The sequence below is a fragment of the Nilaparvata lugens genome, chromosome 2, assembly GCF_014356525.2.
Source record: "Nilaparvata lugens isolate BPH chromosome 2, ASM1435652v1, whole genome shotgun sequence".
Lineage (NCBI taxonomy): Eukaryota > Metazoa > Arthropoda > Insecta > Hemiptera > Delphacidae > Nilaparvata > Nilaparvata lugens.
Window position 1 is genome coordinate 57,654,013 of NC_052505.1, and position 18,157 is coordinate 57,672,169.

Sequence of the window (18,157 nt, forward strand, 5' to 3'; positions counted from 1 at the left end):
TTCGATTAATGTAATATTTACTAGCTTGATAGGCCGTCTTGAAGACTTACCAAGGACTAGGATTTCCAGTTAGGCAGTGTAAAATATTACTTGCATGGTTAATAAATTAACAGTGTTAGCTGGTTATTGAACCCGGAGGAATTAATTCTTTAATTAAGTTTGTGAAATCCATTTTCACTTCCTCTACCTTGAGTTACCTTCATTCAACGAAGTTCTGTAGTTAAAATGACTTAAATTATTGTGAAGTAAAAACCATATAAGCTAAGAAATCATAGAATCATTTTGTATTTTCGTGGATGGGGGGTCAATAACTACATGGTGTAAGAGACATTTTCCCCGTTAATTTGATATAAAATTATTATGCATTACGACGCCCAATGATTCTGAGAGAAGTGATATTAAAAAAAAAACAAATCTTCGCGATGTTTCCAATTTTATCAAAAAAGTTTAATTTCCTTTTAATCATTCAACCCTGAAGCTTTTCTAGTAATACTAGGATATCGGGGATGATATTCTACATCCAATACTGACGTTGAATTGGAAATTTGAGAAAGTTGCAATTTTACACGATTTGGCAACCCTGTAATTTCTTCGGTTGGAGGGCAAAGGCTCAACTTATTTTACACAAACTATAGTATAGTATAGTTATATTGTTAATGGTGGTGGTATGGTTGCAAATTTCAGGACGGCAAAATGATAATCTGGGATGCGTTCACCACTAATAAAGAGCATGCAGTTACTATGCCCACTACTTGGGTGATGGCATGTGCTTATGCCCCTTCTGGCAATTTAGTCGCTTGTGGGTGAGTCGAAAAATATCAAGTCTCCTTCCAATTAAAGTTGTGCAATTGTCATGTTTTTTCAATGTTCCCATGAACTTTTAACGTGTTTCAAAGCAATATTTTATAGTGAGTGGAGAAGAGATTAAATATATTTTTCTAAACTACCCAATTAAGTAAGAGTTTATTTAAATTTTGAGACGAGTGAAGTACATGTACCTGTTGAAAAATAATGCTACTTCTTTCTAGTTCAATAATATTGAATGAGATAATGATCGAGGCTAGATGACATAATGAGGAGAAGATGTGGGATAAATTTAAAGTTTCAAGGCCGAGTTCATCTATACTATAATAAAGGAAAGAACTGGTTTATACACGTACGGTATAGGAAAATTATGTTTGCCGCATCATCACGTTGAACTACTGGACTAATTAACTTGAATTTTTGCATATGGATTCTTAATCCACCGAGGATGGTTATAGGCCTATTTTCAATTCTTCAAGATTTTATTACGTCAAGTTTTAAAATGAACCGTTGCGGAGGACGGGTTACCTGCTAGTTGAAAATAATTACGTAAGACGTTCTTAGTGAAACACACATTTGTGATCGGGAACGCGCCAACTAGTCTCCCCGACAGTAAAGCTATTTTTTAAAACCACATCCGAGAGGATTTACTGACGGCGTCAACTGAGCTCCTGAGAGAGGTGCTTGGTTGTCGTCAGCGTCCGAGGAGCTTAGTTGTCGTCTACGGTCCCGACAACTAGTCCCCTCTGAACCAGTAGGGGATTTACTGTCGGGGAGACTAGTTGACGCTAGCGTGCAAGGAGTTTGGTTGTTGTCACCGAAGCCGACTACCAAGCTCCTCGCACGCTCTGAGTGCCGGAGTTTTCGCTAGTAAACTGACATACATATTTAATGCACTTACTCTATGGATTTCCTGAAATCCCGCCTGGTTTTCCGAGTCATTCATCGATTTTTCAAGAGTTATATAACATTTTTCAAGAACCTATAGCCTAGTTCAAACTTCATAATGAGGTTCAGCTTAGGCATTGGTTCATATTTTTATGTTCTTATCCAAGAGCCACATTTCAAAACAACTACAAACAACTTACATTTCATATTAGAAAATATACTATATTAGAAAATCAAGAACTTGAAAATCAAGATCAACTTTGATCAATCATAATTAATCAAAAGAGTAGCCTATAGTTACAAATTAATAAATAGTTATTCAAAGTGAACAGTGACAAATCAATGTAGAATTACTCCTATAATTCACATTACATGGAAAAATGAAAATATAAGAGTATAAAGTTTCAATCTGAAGTTTTGAATGCCATAAGTTGAAAACTAAACAGTAGATCAGAGTTTTGCTTGATGATGCGAGACATACAAACTCATTCTGAAACTGCTTGCCAATTCAAAAAGGAACATTTCCAAGTCAGTTGAATTCGGAAAGAGAAATAGTTTATTTTGAATTCTATGTTTGCAGTGATAGAATTGACAACTTCAACAAGCTTTTCTTCTAATAATCGAATTCATAGAATGTGTCCAACAGTATCTGTGATTGTACTACTTCCCCGCCCGCTTCAATCTGGTTTCAATGTTCAATAGGGAACAACTATAGGGGCCTTCCATGTAGGGTATTAGCTGTCGGGGAGCTTAGTTGTCGGGTACGATCACGACAACCAGACCCCTCATAGGACTATCCAGCAGGGGATTTACTGTTGGGGAGACTAGTTGTTGTCGTGAGCGTGTGGGAAGCTTAGTTGTCGCCGACAACTAGGCTTCTTCGTTCTAGTAGGGGATTTACTGTCGGGGAGACTAGTTGACGGCAATGGTATATTTTGCCAGGATATTCACTGACGTCTGTGATCAAATAGCCAGAAGACTAGTTGTCGAGGAGACCCTTGTGAACAAATCAAAACAATTATCCTAGTTATAGAATCTTTTTGGTTGCTATTCAAACCTGCGTGCTTCGTTTAGAAAATTGTTAATAAATAAGCCCCCAATGTATTGTTGTAAATGTGCTTTTGTACATAACACTTTATTCATTTAAAGTTTACATTCGTGAACAAAGATAAAAATAAAATACTACATCAATTTGGAACGTTCATCATAAAACTCTAACTCTATCTTTTTATAAGCAGTTCGTTGCCAAAATAATTACCTTGACAATCGTGCTCACATGATTAGTATGCATGTAGGGCTAGCCTACATCACTATACCCCCCCCCTTAGGTATGTTGATCTCCAACATCCAGACTTCCTTGATAAGGTGCTAGACGATTAATGTGTACAACCTTTGGTTTGGCTCTCCCTTCAGTTCTCTTAATCCTGTACACAATTTTCCTCTTTACAATGTAGTACGGGCCTTCCCTTGCTATTTCTAATTTTGTGCAAACATTTTTTTAAATTGCCAAATTCAGTTGTTGCAAATAACAAATATTTTGGATTCTTCGGATCTCCAATATAATAATAATAATAATAATAATTTATTTGTCAAAGAACAATTACAAAATTGCATTAGACAATGTCAGAGAATTTTAAAAAAAACATTACCTTAATAATTTGGGTGGAGACCCACTCAATACAAATTTATACCATCTAGGTAACTCATAAATAGGAAATATAATCTTATACACATACTAGTAGGTCCTATAATATACAGTATTTTATAAGACAAACATTAATTGAAGGAGTTTTCATAAAATTCAGTCAAACTATAAAATGGGTTGTCACTTAGGAATTTGTTTATTGCCTTTCTGAAACTAGGATAAGGTAGATCTCTGACATATGATGGCAAATGATTAAAAAGTCTTATTCCCACATTCAAATGGCTTCTCAAAGTCCTTGATAGCCTTACTTGAGGAATATGTACATTTCTATAGCTCCTCGTATTATGATTGTGCACATTAATATTACAATCAAGGTTTCTTTCCTTCAATTTTATATACAAAAGCAACGTATATATATATACAAACAAATGACAGTCATGACTCTAGTTTTGACAAATAGCGGTTTGCAGTGAGCTCTCACATTTGAGTTAGTTACTATTCTTATCGCTTTTTTTTGCAGAACCAAAACTTCAGACACCCGTGAACAATTTCCCCACAGAATAACACTGTAACTCAAGTGGGAATGAAACAAAGCATAATACACATTTAAAACATAGTTGAATGGAACATGATATTTTAGAGTCTTCAACAAATATATAGACTTTGATAACTTGCTGCACAGTAAATCAATATGATCACTCCAAGTCAGATGGTAATCTATTTGTACTCCTAATAATTTGATTTTTTTTACAAAATGGTTTGACAATTCATGTCTATTATTCAATGTGAATATTGCATTTTGCGTCTTGGATTCATTGAGGAGGAAACCATTTGCTTTGAACCATGAATTAGCCTTGTCTATTGTTTGATTAGCAACTCTGTTGAGATTTTGGAAATCTCTGTCAATAGTTAGGAAAGAAGTGTCATCAGCATACATTATGGTTTTAGAAGATGTTAAACACTTGGGTAGATCATTTATCATTACAAGGAACAACAGTGGTCCCAGAACAGAACCTTGTGGTACTCCAAATTTAAGATAAGAAATGGCAGATAGTTTTCCATTGACATCAACTATTTGTGATCTATTCTCCAGATATGACCTAAAAAAATCAAGACACAAACCACGTACTCCAAAGTGACTCAACTTGTGAAGGAGTATTGAGTGATCGACACAATCGAAAGCTTTGCTCAAGTCACAGGCAGTCATCTGAGCAAGGCATTTATTCTCGAATGCTTCTATTATTTGATCGATAATTGTAAGAACTGCCCCTGTTGTGCTTTTACCCACCCTATAACCAAATTGGGAGTCACTTATAAGATTATAACTATCGAAGTAGGTACATATCTGAAGCTTCACAACATGCTCTAAAATTTTTCCGAAAATTGGAACTATGGAGATAGGCCTATAATTTTTTGGTGTAAGTCTGTCTCCATTTTTTTAAACAAAGGTACAAGTCTCGAAATTTTGAGTTTTGTTGGAAAAACTCCTTGTTGTAGACACAAATTTATACAGTGAGTCAATGGAACAATAATAGACTGGATTACACATTTCAAAACGTGGTTGGATAAATCGAAAATGTCCCTGCTTCTTGAGTTTTTCATATCCATGACAATCTTATAAACATCAGCACATGACACTTGTGTCCATTTGAATTCTTCATGTGTGGACGGTGGATGCTCCATGAAATCTCTTGCAGTAACCTGTGGCTGCTCGATGCCATCTTTTGCTTCCTGGACGGATGATGTGTAATACGTGCTGAAAACATCTGGTGAAATCTCAATATTTGTGCGTTTTGATCCTCCACTCCTCACTTTGTTCACCAGAGTCCACGCAGCTTTTGATTTGTTACCCGACTCTTCGATACAGTTGGCATTAAAACAGAGCTTCGCTCTATTTATTTCCCGTTTATAGATCTGTTTACTCCTTTTATAAGCCAGTTGCGCATCATCGCTACGTCTTATAAGAAAAATGGAGCGGAAAGTCATCATTTTGTCTTTCAATTCCGCCAGTTTCGGTGTATACCAGCCTGACTTAGCTACATTTCTCTTCTCAGCGTTTAATCTCAAAGGCCTCTTCGGACATATTTCATCGAATATTCTGTAAAAGGCTTCAAAAAATTTATTGAATGTCAATTGAGCATCTTCTTCCCCTTCCAGCATCTGCATCCAATTCACCAACAACAATCGCCGTTCCAACACTCTAATTCTCTCCATAGACAAATCTCTTCTTAAACTTTTAAAAACAGGTTCTTTTCTTCTTCTCAACTTTGTCTCAAATGTAACAGTAATTCCAGAGTGATCAGAGAAATCAAAATCAAGTATTTCCATATCATAGTGCTGTTGATCCATTGTTGTGATGACATTATCTAAACATGCACTATCACGTGTTGGCAAGCTGTTAATGTAGTGCATATTGAATTCTGTCTACAGGTTTTTAAATTTTTTCACACAGGCTTGATCAGTTGTCACGTCAAAATGCGCATTAAAGTCTCCACCAATAAATATATCCCTTTTTGGTTTAAAAAGATAGAATAGGAGCTGTTCTAACTTTTGTAAAAAAATGACCGGGTCCCCCGACGGTGATCTGTACCAGCTCACTACAATCACTCTCAATTCTTTAAGGTCAACTGCGGCTGCTTCAAATATCCGCTCCTCACATAACCAATCCAACTCAATCTCCTCATATGCTAGGTCTTGTTTCAGGTAAACAGCCACGCCTCCTCTTACATGAGTTTTCCTGCAATAGCTAGATGCTAGAGCGTAGCCTTCAATTATCTCATACTTCAGCGCATCACTCCACTGCCAGTGCTCACTAAAACACATAACGCTGAAATTTTGCTGGTCTGCCATTTGCGTAAGAATGTTCAATTTTCCAGACATACCCTGTAGATTCAGAAAACATACTTTCTTATGAGTGCTACTTTCACCTAAAATTTCATTATGCAAATCAATTCTGTCCGGGCAGTTCCATTCAGTCCGGTCATCTATACTAAAAAAGAACCATGAAGCGGAATTGGCGGAGATACTTCAGAGTTTGTAATATGGGTTGTCACACACATACTTTAATAATTTTATCACATACATACTTTTTACCATATCCATTCAGGTGCATGCCATGCGATGTATGGAATCTTTCACCTATGTTGCTTATGTCTATGAAATTACAATTTGAGAAAAGTTGACAAATCTTCCTCATTGCTCTATTAGTTTCTGTTATCAACTCGTTCACATAGGACCACTTCACCAAGTCATAACGGCGCGGAATCGAAAATACAATAACATTGGTTCTGTAGAGAGCCGCCAGATTCCTTCGTAGAGCAACAAGAATGTTTTTCGCTTCATTTTTACTAACATCATTAGAACCAGCTTGGATCACCAAAAAGTCGTTTCGATCAAATTCTGTAATTTTTTCTGGCAGGACGTCGGTAAACTTGGCACCTGATTTGACGAAAGAAGTGATATCGTACTTAAATTTCTTTATAAACTCCTTTCTAACATTTCTTCCTTGACTGTCAGCATAATGATGCAACTTGATTTTATAAGGAGATTGAACCGTTGACACTTCTTTAACTGGCTGTTTTTTCTGTGCAATATTTCTAACATTGATCATGCTATTAGCCTCATATACCAAAGCGTTCTTGCGAAAACTATCTCTAGTTGTTATGAAACTTAAACAATTAGATACAGCAGCATTTGATCCTCAACCTTGTGGGAACCATCGCGTCCCCACCAATGATGTCTCAAATCTCTAAATCGAACAATACTCTGCTCAGTCATGCTTCAGGACAGACACATATCCTTCCTGCCAGATAGCCATGATACTGCAGTTCCGGACAGCCATGCTTCTTCCCTGCCAGACTCCATGTCTGCAGTTCCAAACAAGTTACGCTTCCTCCCGCCAGACAGCCATGCTTCTGCAGTTGCGGACAGCTGTGCTCCCTCTCAGCTACAAGCTGAGAACTGAGGAGTCCCATTCAAGCTAGTGATACCCTCACTTGTACCTGATTTTGTCACTTATGCATACCCTAATGCATGTTGTAACCTAGGCAGCTACCTGTGCACTGTCACAAAGTAAAATTGTGACGGAAAAATATTGCTAAATAATAATTAATATTATTGAAAGACGCTTGGCTATCGGCAAGCTAGCTGACCGCGGAGGTAAGGAGGGTACCGATGGCGCACCATCTTCCGCGCATCGAGACGATTCTTACCGCCTCTGGCGGCGGCGAAACTCCATCCCCTCTACTTTGGGAGAGTATATAAACGCCGGACGAGCCCCAGACCACAGCATTCCGCTCCCAACCTTCCTCTTCTGTACAGCGGCCCGTTGGCTGCCGTACGTCCCTGACCTCCTGTCCTTGTACAGCGGCCCGTTGGCTACCGTACGTCCCTAAACTTCCATCCCCCCTGGGCACAGCGGCCCGTTGGCTGCCGTCCCTATCCTCTCACCCTCCCAGGGCACAGCGGCACGTTGGCTGCCGTCCCTAGCCTTCCATCCTCCCAGGGCACAGCGGCCCGTTGGCTGCCGTCCCTATCCTCTCACCCTCCCAGGGCACAGCGGCCCGTTGGCTGCCGTCCCTAACCTTCCATCCTCCCAGGGCACAGCGGCCCGTTGGCTGCCGTCCCTAACCTTCCATCCTCCCAGGTCACAGCGGTCCGTTGGCTGCCGTCCCTAACCTTCCATCCTCCCAGGGCACAGCGGCCCGTTGGCTGCCGTCCCTAACCTTCCATCCTCCCAGGGCACAGCGGCCCGTTGGCTGCCGTCCCTAACCTCCCATCCTCCCAGGGCACAGCGGCCCGTTGGCTGCGTCCCTAACCTTCCATCTCCCCAGGGCACAGCGGCCCGTTGGCTGCCGTCCCTAACCTTCCATTCTCCCAGGGCACAGCGGCCCGTCGGCTGCCGTCCCTAACCTTCCATTCCCCCAGGGCACAGCGGCCCGTCGGCTGCCGTCCCTAACCTTCCATTCCCCCAGGGCACAGCGGCCCGTTGGCTGCCGTCCCTATCCTTCCATCCTCCCAGGGCACAGCGCCCCGATGGCTGCCGTCCCTATCCTTCCATCCTCCCAGGTCAGCGACCCGTGGCTGCCGTCCCTATCCGTCTATCCTCTCCGGGCACAGCGGCCCGTTGGCTGCCGTCCCTCCTGTCTGTCCTTCCTCTTCCTACTATACTGGAGCGGAACCGAGGCCATAAGGCCAATACAAAATTACATCGAAGTGGTGTCATCAGAGAAGAGAGCGACCTTCACGCCGTCAGAAGCACCAGGAGGTGCTGTCTACGCCAGCTGAGGCACAAAGAAGAAAGAAGAGGAACTTCAACTTGCCTCCTTTCCCCGCCCACATTACGACTGAGCTAAGTCGTCCAGGAGCAACACCTGGGTATCAATCACCTACCTCTGAAGGTACTCAGGGTGTACGTGATAGATTGGCGCCCGCACTTGGGGCACGAGGCAACGAAGTAAGAATCATGAGTGAACAGGGCGAGGCTGATTTAGATGCTCAACACCAGGAGCTGACAGAGGATCAGTCGGTTGAGGACGAAAACCCCGAGGTGATAGCCGACCCCAGAGTCTCCTGGATCTATAGATTGAAAAAGGATGAAGCATTCAATCTTCTACAAGATTGGGGCATAGTGTCATCTGGAACACTTGCTGAGTTGAGAAGGTTGTTAGTAGAACAACATAAGAAGATGGCTGTGCGTTATCCCAGCCCAAGACCCGGAATAGTGAGCGGAAGCAGTGAGGAATCTGGACACCCAGCAAAAGGTACTCATGCTGAAGTTGGAACCAACATTCACACAAACCCCCTCATGGACCCAGGGGCGGTATGTGACAAAGTAAGAAGCTGGAGACTGTCATTCGACGGCCAATCAGATGCTCCCAGCTTCTTAGAAAGGCTAGACGAGCTACAACAAGCCTATGGGCTCACTGGCAACCAACTACTAGTCGCGCTACCTGAATTACGTGACAAAGTAAGAAGCTGGAGACTGTCATTCGACGGCCAATCAGATGCTCCCAGCTTCTTAGAAAGGCTAGACGAGCTACAACAAGCCTATGGGCTCACTGGCAACCAACTACTAGTCGCGCTACCTGAATTACTAGTTGGTAAAGCTACTCTATGGATGCGTAATCGTCGTGACCAGTGGAAATCATGGGACAATTTTGTGACAGATTTCAGATCACGCTACTACCCACTTACCTATGAGGAGGACCTTGAGAATCTAATTCAGGCAAGGAAGCAAAGGGAAGGAGAATCGTTTGACGAATTTCTTGAAGATGTACTGACACTCATGAGGCGTCGAGGAGGTTTCACTGACGAAAATAAATTACAGAGAGTGTATAAGAATCTCCTCCCACGGTACAAATTGTATATTCGGCAATCAGATGTTCATAGTATCACCTTGACAACCGTGCTCACAAGATTAGTACCCATGTATGGGTGGCCTGATTGCTAGCCTGCATCAGTATGTATCGTATTGTATTACATTGCATTCCATCTTGCTCACTCTTCAGTATCTTTGTAGAGAAGTAGAGTATGATAGTGTCTAGCTTGTGATTTTAATATAGATAGAAGTATACTGGTATATTTGACCGAGCGAAGTGAGGTCTAAGATTCAAGTCGACGGTTTGGCATTTCTCTTAATTTTTAAATATTTATATGTTGCGCATTTACGGCGAAACGCGGTAATAGATGTTTATGAAATTTGACAGGTATGATCCTTTTTAAATTGCGCGTCGACGTATATACAAGGTTTTTGGAAATTTTGCATTTCAATGATAATATAAAAGGGAAAAGTAGCCTCCTTCATACGCCAATATTAGAGTAAAAATCTGTTGTGATGCACTCACACAACTGTCCTTGCCGTTATGAAAATTGATCACCTGACGCTAGTGTACTCGCGCATCACAAGTCTACTACTCAAAGATATGAGACTGCTGGTGATAGGTCAATAACGCTGGAAACACACGAGGTCTGCTATCTCTTCGTAGTGAATGATTTAATAGAACCAACAGTTGCCAACAGTTTGCAATTTAATAATCACATTTTCTCGGATTTCAAGCTTATTTTCAATTTTAGGTGGAAATGTTACTGGACATTAATTGCAGAGATTTTCATGCTCAATCTTTTCCACTTGAAATTTTTCGTTTGAATTGTATATGAAGGCTGATAATTGAGAATCCAAAATCAAACTTTGCATAGATGGTGCAGTGCTCCTGAAATTTTTACAGATATGAGACTTGTGGCAGTTGATAGAGCTTATCAATGACTTTTCTAGGTATGAATTTGATCAAAATCGTTGGAGCCGTTTTCGAGAAAATCGCTAAAAATCCTGTTTTGACAACATTTTCGCCATTTTAGCCGCCATCTTGAATTGCATTTGATCGAAAATGTTCGTGTCGGATCCTTATAGTGTAAGGACCTTGAGTTCCAAATTTCAAGTCATTCCGTTAATTGGGAGATGAGATATCGTGTACACAGACGCACATACACACACACACACACACACACACACACACACACACACACACACACACACACACCACACACACACACACACACACATACAGACCAATACCCAAAAACCACTTTTTTGGACTCAGGGGACCTTGAAACGTATAGAAATTGTGGTTCCTTAATTTTTTTTCGGAAAGCAATACTTTCCTTACCTATGGTAATTGGGCAAGGAAAGTAAAAATCAGACTATAGAATTATTATTCATCATAAATCAGCTGACAAGTGATTTCACAGATGTGTGATGAAGCCAGTCTATTACTGTATTTGTGTAATATCTATAGTTTCAATGAAAGACCTTAAAGAGGTATGCATCTTTAAGCTGGGTTTAAACCAAAGTTATTAGGGGGAGTGGGAAGGGCCTATACCACCAATGTTAAATTGGCCAACTTCAATGTACCTTTTTGAGATAGACTGGAGATAGATTGACAATTTTTTTCTTAATGAAAGAATGTATCTTTATCTTCAATCTGATGAAAGAAATTTACTCTAAAATCATTTTTTCTCTAAATACATATTTTTTAGAAAAAAGTTATTTCAATGTATTTATTATCAATATCTCTGTCAATATTGAAAATATGATAAATCGCCTCTATCACTTTTTAGAATAATGCCTATTGTACACGTCTGCAAAATTTCAAAGCTATATCTTCAACAGAAGTCTCAAAAAAGGAAAATTTAGCCTATATGGAAAATATTATAGTTTTTCAGGAATCGCATGCAATTTTTCTAAAAAAAAATATTCAGAGAAAAAATTATTCTAGAGTTAATTCCTTCCATCAGATTGAAGATAAAGATGCATTCTTTCATTAAAAAATGTGAGTCTATCTCTAGTGGAAATCTCAAAAAGGTACATTGAAGTTGGCCAATTTACCATTGGTGGTATAGGGCCTTCCGACTCCCCTTAACATAATGTTAATAACTTAATCCTTATAGATTCTATTACATTAAATGGAAGTTGACAAACACACATCTTCATCATGTGTATGATAAATTATGTTCAATCTATTATAATCTATAAGGATTGAGTTATTAACATTTTGTTAATAACTTTGGTCTAATCGCCGCTTTACGATCTTTGGTTTAAATATTTTGTTTTGCAGTCATGGTATTATTATGCGTGCCCATTAGTATCAATATTCTCACCTTCCAAAAACATTTTGCACATTAAATCAATAGGTGATTAAAAATAAACAAATGAACTAAATAATGCTGGAGAAATTATAACATTTTTGATTGTAAAAATTAATTTTCATCAGATAGAAAGATTATCACGGAACTGGATGAATTATATCATATGGAATACAAATTCAAACGTGAACTGAGTTTGTTAACATTTAAAACAAGTGACATGAGGTTCTTGTGGATGAGAATACTTCGTGAGGTCTACTGTTCACAGAACTACTATTGTATCTGCTAGCAACCTACTCGTCATCACAGAAAATTTTATTGTTGTTATTATAAAAGTTCATCTATTGTACTCTTATTATTTAAATACTTCTTCATGTTCACTGTCCTGTCTAGGGATACTGTACTTGTACGTACATAAAAATTTCAAGTCGAAATGTATCCTCACACTTTCAAAATGTCTTGAAAGTTCGAATTTTGTACAAATAAAGAACAAATGTTGAAAGGGTACTTTGATTCTTAATTTTCATATACTTCTCTACCTATAAACTTATAATACTTCTTCATAAATTTTCCAAGTGATGAAATATTTTTGCTTGCTTTGCTTCTAATTGATAGCTTTCACAATGGAATCTTCTTTTTTCAGAGGATTGGACAATAAGGTCACTGTTTACTCACTCAGCTTGGAAGAGGATGTTTCAACTAAGAAGAAAACTGTCGGAACCCATACCAGCTACACATCTTGCTGCACATTCCCAAATTCCGACCAGCAGGTGAGTTCATCGCAGAAATAGAATACCATTGCCTCTTAGTGGTTGTTTTTCAATTCAATACTTATTTTTCATGTTATGCCTCGTATACAATACAATATTAACACAAGGCATAAACATCACATCATAAATACATTACGTAAATGTCACCACAATATACATGCAATATAGTCTAAACAATTGAAAAAAGAAGTTGATATCACAGATGGAATTGAAGTCGAATAAGCTAAAAACAGTGGACTCAAAAGTCTTCAATACTTAAAAACTTACAGACCATGAAATTGACTGAAATTCTGAGTTTTTTCTTAACCACAAAATTGTAATCACTGATTCAAAACATTACCAATGCCATAAAAACATTTATCACTTAACCACAATTTTAATTTTCTCTTGAAGACCATTTCAGAATCCAGTTCACGAATTTCAATTGTAATACCATTATACACTCTTTTGGCCATATGCTATGGGTTTGCATAAAAAAACGAGGTTCTGTGGGAATCCAGTCTCACGGTCTCCCTGTTGCGTGTGTTGTGAGAGTGAATGTCTGCACCAGTCATCCAGCCACTTCTCCATTTCAGTGCCATACTCGCCCAAAAATAAATGTACAGGCAGGGAACCGGAAGAATGCCCGCTGCCACGAATAAGGCCCGCCGCAAAGTACACACACGCAATCCACGACCCACACTTATCCACAGGGTCAAGCCACTTGCTGGCTGGGTCTGTCACCGCAAAGTCAACCCTTGGTCCACGTTCCACGCTAACTTCGAAAAAAACCGAGTATAGCCGAAATAATTTGTTTGACAAAAGCAGAGTATTTTCGAAAAACCGACCAAAGCCGACAGAGTAGCCTATAGTTTGTATCAAATAAGTTTCAAAGTCAAATACATAGTCACTTTGTTAAATTACATTGTAAAAAATATTAAGATATTTAAATAACAAAAAATAATTCAATTCGCTACCAAGATGACATGAATTACATCATTTTAAAAATTTCTCAATTCAAAAAGTTCCATTATACTGTAAAATGATTTTTCGATCAGCCAATCCTTCAACTTAATCTTCAACAAAACTTCAGAGTCAATCTCAGATATAACAGGTGGGAGAGAGTTCAATATTTTCCTGCTCATGTGATCAGGACTACCTTGGAAAAAAGACGTTCTATGAGCATCCAGTCTTAGAGTATTCCTAGACCTCGTGTTGTACCCGTGTATATCTGATCCTCTAGCCCAGGAAGCTCTATGTTTGAGTCCATGTAGTGCAGCCTCGAGTATGTAAAGACAGGGAAGCGTCAGAATTCTTGCACTTTGGAACAGTGGCCTGCAAGGGGTTCTAGGAGGTTTCCCCAGCATCATCCTGACCACTCGCTTCTGTGCCTTGAACACTCTGACAATTCCAGTTGATGAGCCGCAGAAGATCAAGCCGTAGGTCAGTAGCGGTTGAAAGTAACCATAATAAGCCGAGAATACTACTTTCTTGTTCAGACTCGTCGTTAATCTTGATATCGCAAATGTTGCCCTACTAAGTCGCTTCACGACCTCGTCCACATGGTAATTCCACCTCAATCCAGAGTCAACCTCGATTCCTAGAAAACCACAAGCACCTGTACATTTGATTTCTTTTGAATTTAACTTGAAATTTAGTGAATTAGAGAATTCCGGGCGGTTGGACTTACTAATAGAAAAATCCATAAAACAGGTTTTCTCGACATTGACTCATTGAGTTTATTTGCCTTACACCAATTCTCGATGCTTTCTGTGACGCGCTCTCCCTGCCTCAGCAATTGCTACAGATCATTCTCAACAATAAGAAAGTTCGCATCATCTGCAAATAGAACGCTACTGGCAAGAGGTACATTACTTGGTAAGTCATTCATATACAATGAGAACAATATCGGACCGAGGACTGTTCCCTGTGGTACTCCCCTTTTTATCTGGCAAATTTTCGACCTGTATTTATGATTCACTATTTTTTGTTTTCTGTCCTCAATTTCTAAAACCTGCACTCTATCAGTGGTAAATGATTTCAACCATTCTAATGCTGAGCCTTTAAATCCATAATGCTGCATCTTTTCTATCAAAATATTATGATCAATACTATCAAAAGCCCGTTTTAAATCGATAAAGAAACCCAAAGCCTTCTTTTAAGCATCCAGTGACTTGTATATTCGGCATAAGAAGTTATTAATGGCATCAATAGTCGACTTTCCACGTCGAAACCCGAACTGGCTTGAGGAGAGAATTCTGTTAACTTCAAGGTGTTTTGAAATGGTAGTTATAGCCAATTTCTCATGCAACTTGGCAAATGAGCTCGTGACTGATATTAGTCGAAAATTACTCACATCTGTAGTGGATCCTTTTTTATGGATGGGAATAACTTTGCCCACTTTCAATTGACAGGGAAATGTTCCTGAGCTGAACGATAGATTGATAAGCTTCGTTATTACACTTCTTATTGGATCAAAACACTCCTTTAATATACAGCTTGGAATATCATCCATTCAACTCGACATTTTGCTTTTAATATTGCTCGTAGCTGAAGAAACCTCGTCCTCTGTAAATTCAGGGAATCTCTCCAATGTAGTGCCTACAGACTCAACATTTAACAGTAAGGACTTGGAAGATACATTAGATTGAGAAATTTCATTGGTAGCATTTATAAAGTACTCATTTATCATATCTGGTATGTCAACAATTGAATCGATTTGAACTCCATTAATAGCTTTCGGATACTTTGTTTTCACGGTATTTGTGACTGTCTCCATTTTTATTAGTTTCCAAATTAGTTTAGATTTATTCTCTGACGACTCGAGCATTCTCTCTGCATAAGCTTGCTTTGATGAATTAATTAAATGTTTTATCATTCGTGATAAGTCTTTCAGTCTATCCCTATACGATATTTCAGTTGGAAATCTTCTCGCAAGTAGTAGAAGGTCTCTTTTAGCTTCACAGGCATATTCTAGTAGCGGTGATGTCCATTTTATTTGATTTTTGTCATTTTTCTTCTTCCGATAAACAATTGGGAACGATTCACTGAATGCTGCACAATACATACTCAAGAAATGATTGAATTTTTCATCAACATAATCTTCATTATTAATCACTGTTGACCAGTCTACCTCCATAAGGCGTTTGCAGAATTTTTGTTTCGCATCCTCTGAAAATATTCTTGATGAGAAGAGATATCCATCACTTCTATCGGTGTTCTCCAATGAATAATTCACAATTTGAGCACAATGGTCAGAAAGTCCTATTTCGATAATATCTACATATTCAACCTCAACCAATGCTGTCACGAAACAAATGTCAATCAAGGTTGAGGATGTCTCTGTTATTCTTGTACAACTCTTTATTATTCCTCGTTGTCCATATGCCTCAAATAAGGATTCCAGTGTCTTTCTCCTATTTGAATCAACCATGAAGTCACCGAGCACTATACAGCTTTCAAATCTATTTGTCATTATAAACAGAATTTCCACAAGTTTGTCAGCAAAATTTTTGAAATCATTATTATGTGGCCTGTAAATACATATAATAGCACATTTCATGTGTACTGCTACCGCCACTTCGAAATCATTTCCCTCAGTCTGTTTAATATCAAGTCTATTAGCCACTATCCCTTCTCTTGCATAAATTGCCACGCCTCCTCCTTCTCTGTCGATTCTGTTGTAAGATGAAATGAGGTTAAAATTAATAATGTTTACTGCGTTATCATTCTGAAGCCAAGTCTCCGATAGGCACAAAAAGTTAATCCGAGTTTTTTTACCATTTTTTCTTATATTTCCAAGTTGAATAGCTAGTTCATCAGTCTTGTTTCTTAGACTTCTTATATTAAAATGGACCAAATTGAAGAAATTATCATGTTTATTCTGTTTTTCTGAAGTTGTTATGTAAATCAAATTGCTATTGAGGCTACCGGTCCTTTCTCTAAAAAACTTTTAGAGTTTCTTGGGTTTCCATTTTCCACAACTGGAATTTCAATCCCACAACTCTGGCTGGGTTTCGTCAAGTTCCCCGGCCCATTCCGTGTTACCCTCATTTGCTCACCGACAATATCCGAAATATTTACTGTTACTTGTCTTGGTTTCATTATTATCTCTTAGTCTTCTAGCGATTATAGATTTACCTTTTCTATTTAAGTGTAATCCGTGTCGTGTTTGTTCACCAGCTTTCAAATCTAGTCCTGTCGCTTTATTACGTGCAATATTCTTCAGTCCTGAATTGATATCTTCAATAGCAGCATTGATGTTTGATGAATTAGGCACATCGTATCGATATGGAATTGTTCCTATGATGATATTTGTCTTTTCTGACAGAGATAGAAATCTACACAATTGTTGTTGAAATGCTCTATTACAATTTCCCTCCATGTGTCAGTTTACGTCGTTTGTACCTCCTATAACTATTAAGAAATCATCGACATTTAGATTAGCCACCTCTTTGCTTTTCAAAACCGCATCCACTATTTGTGACATTTTCGCACCACCAAGCACCAAACCAGACACCAAAAACTCTTTAGACAATGTATTGTTCAAATTTGTCGCCTGATCACGACCTTGGCTATCCGAGAAAATTAGTACTTTCCTTTTCAAATCTTGTGTTCCATTAATTTTCAGGTCTGAATTCTTGAGTCTCCATTTTTGTTTGTTGTTGAGTTCATTGATTCGATTGGTGAAACTTGAGACAATATCTCTTAATTTATAATTTTCTCCTGTAACATAATTCATTCTATCATAATTTTTCCTTATCTCGAGTTCCAATTCTTGTATCTCTGTGGAGAGAATTATTGTTCTCATTTAAGATTTTTATTGTTTGTTCACGGATACCAACTATATCTAAACTGTCACAATCCGGCTTGCATTTTTTAGTCGTCAGTCCATAATAGTTGTCTGTTTGCGTATTGATACTTCGAGAATTTGTGTCCAGTTCAATTTGAGTTCCAACATCATTCTGGTTTAGAGATGAATTACTACTAATACTTTTCATATTCTTGATTTCCTCGATCAAGGTGCATCTCTTTGACAAAGTAACTCATCTATTTGCGCAGTCAGTTCCTCCTTCTCTTTGTGTATACAATCGTCTGTTTGACACTCTGCGTCATTTAGCTTACACTCTTGTTGACTATTTAATTTGGAGTCGAGTGAAAATCTTTGCGTTCTGTTGACTACTTTGTTCAGACGTTCAATTGATATCTTTTTTGCCTGAGCATTTGTGAAATTCGTTGGGACAGGGGGTAGTGTATGCTTGACATGCTTCACACTTATTTTCACGTTTCCAAGCATTGCATCGGTTGTAATGGAACTGTACAACCATTTTTACTACATTTCCACACCACGTCACCATTAATTAGCGGATGACTTTTCCTGTAGCATTGTTCTTCATAATAAACTCCTAATCCATTTCTAGAACTCTTGTAC

At 38.6% G+C, this 18,157-nt stretch overlaps 1 protein-coding gene across 1 annotated transcript in view; it reads left to right on the plus strand.

The window, feature by feature from the left end:
* LOC111047799 (guanine nucleotide-binding protein subunit beta-5a) overlaps positions 1-18,157 on the plus strand; it is a 32,921-nt gene that overhangs the window by 1,150 nt on the left and 13,614 nt on the right. The window contains exons 3-4 of the mRNA XM_022333645.2: positions 685-803; positions 12,621-12,747. Of these exons, the coding sequence (XP_022189337.1) occupies positions 685-803; positions 12,621-12,747 (246 nt within the window). The remainder of the gene's footprint in view (positions 1-684; positions 804-12,620; positions 12,748-18,157) is intronic.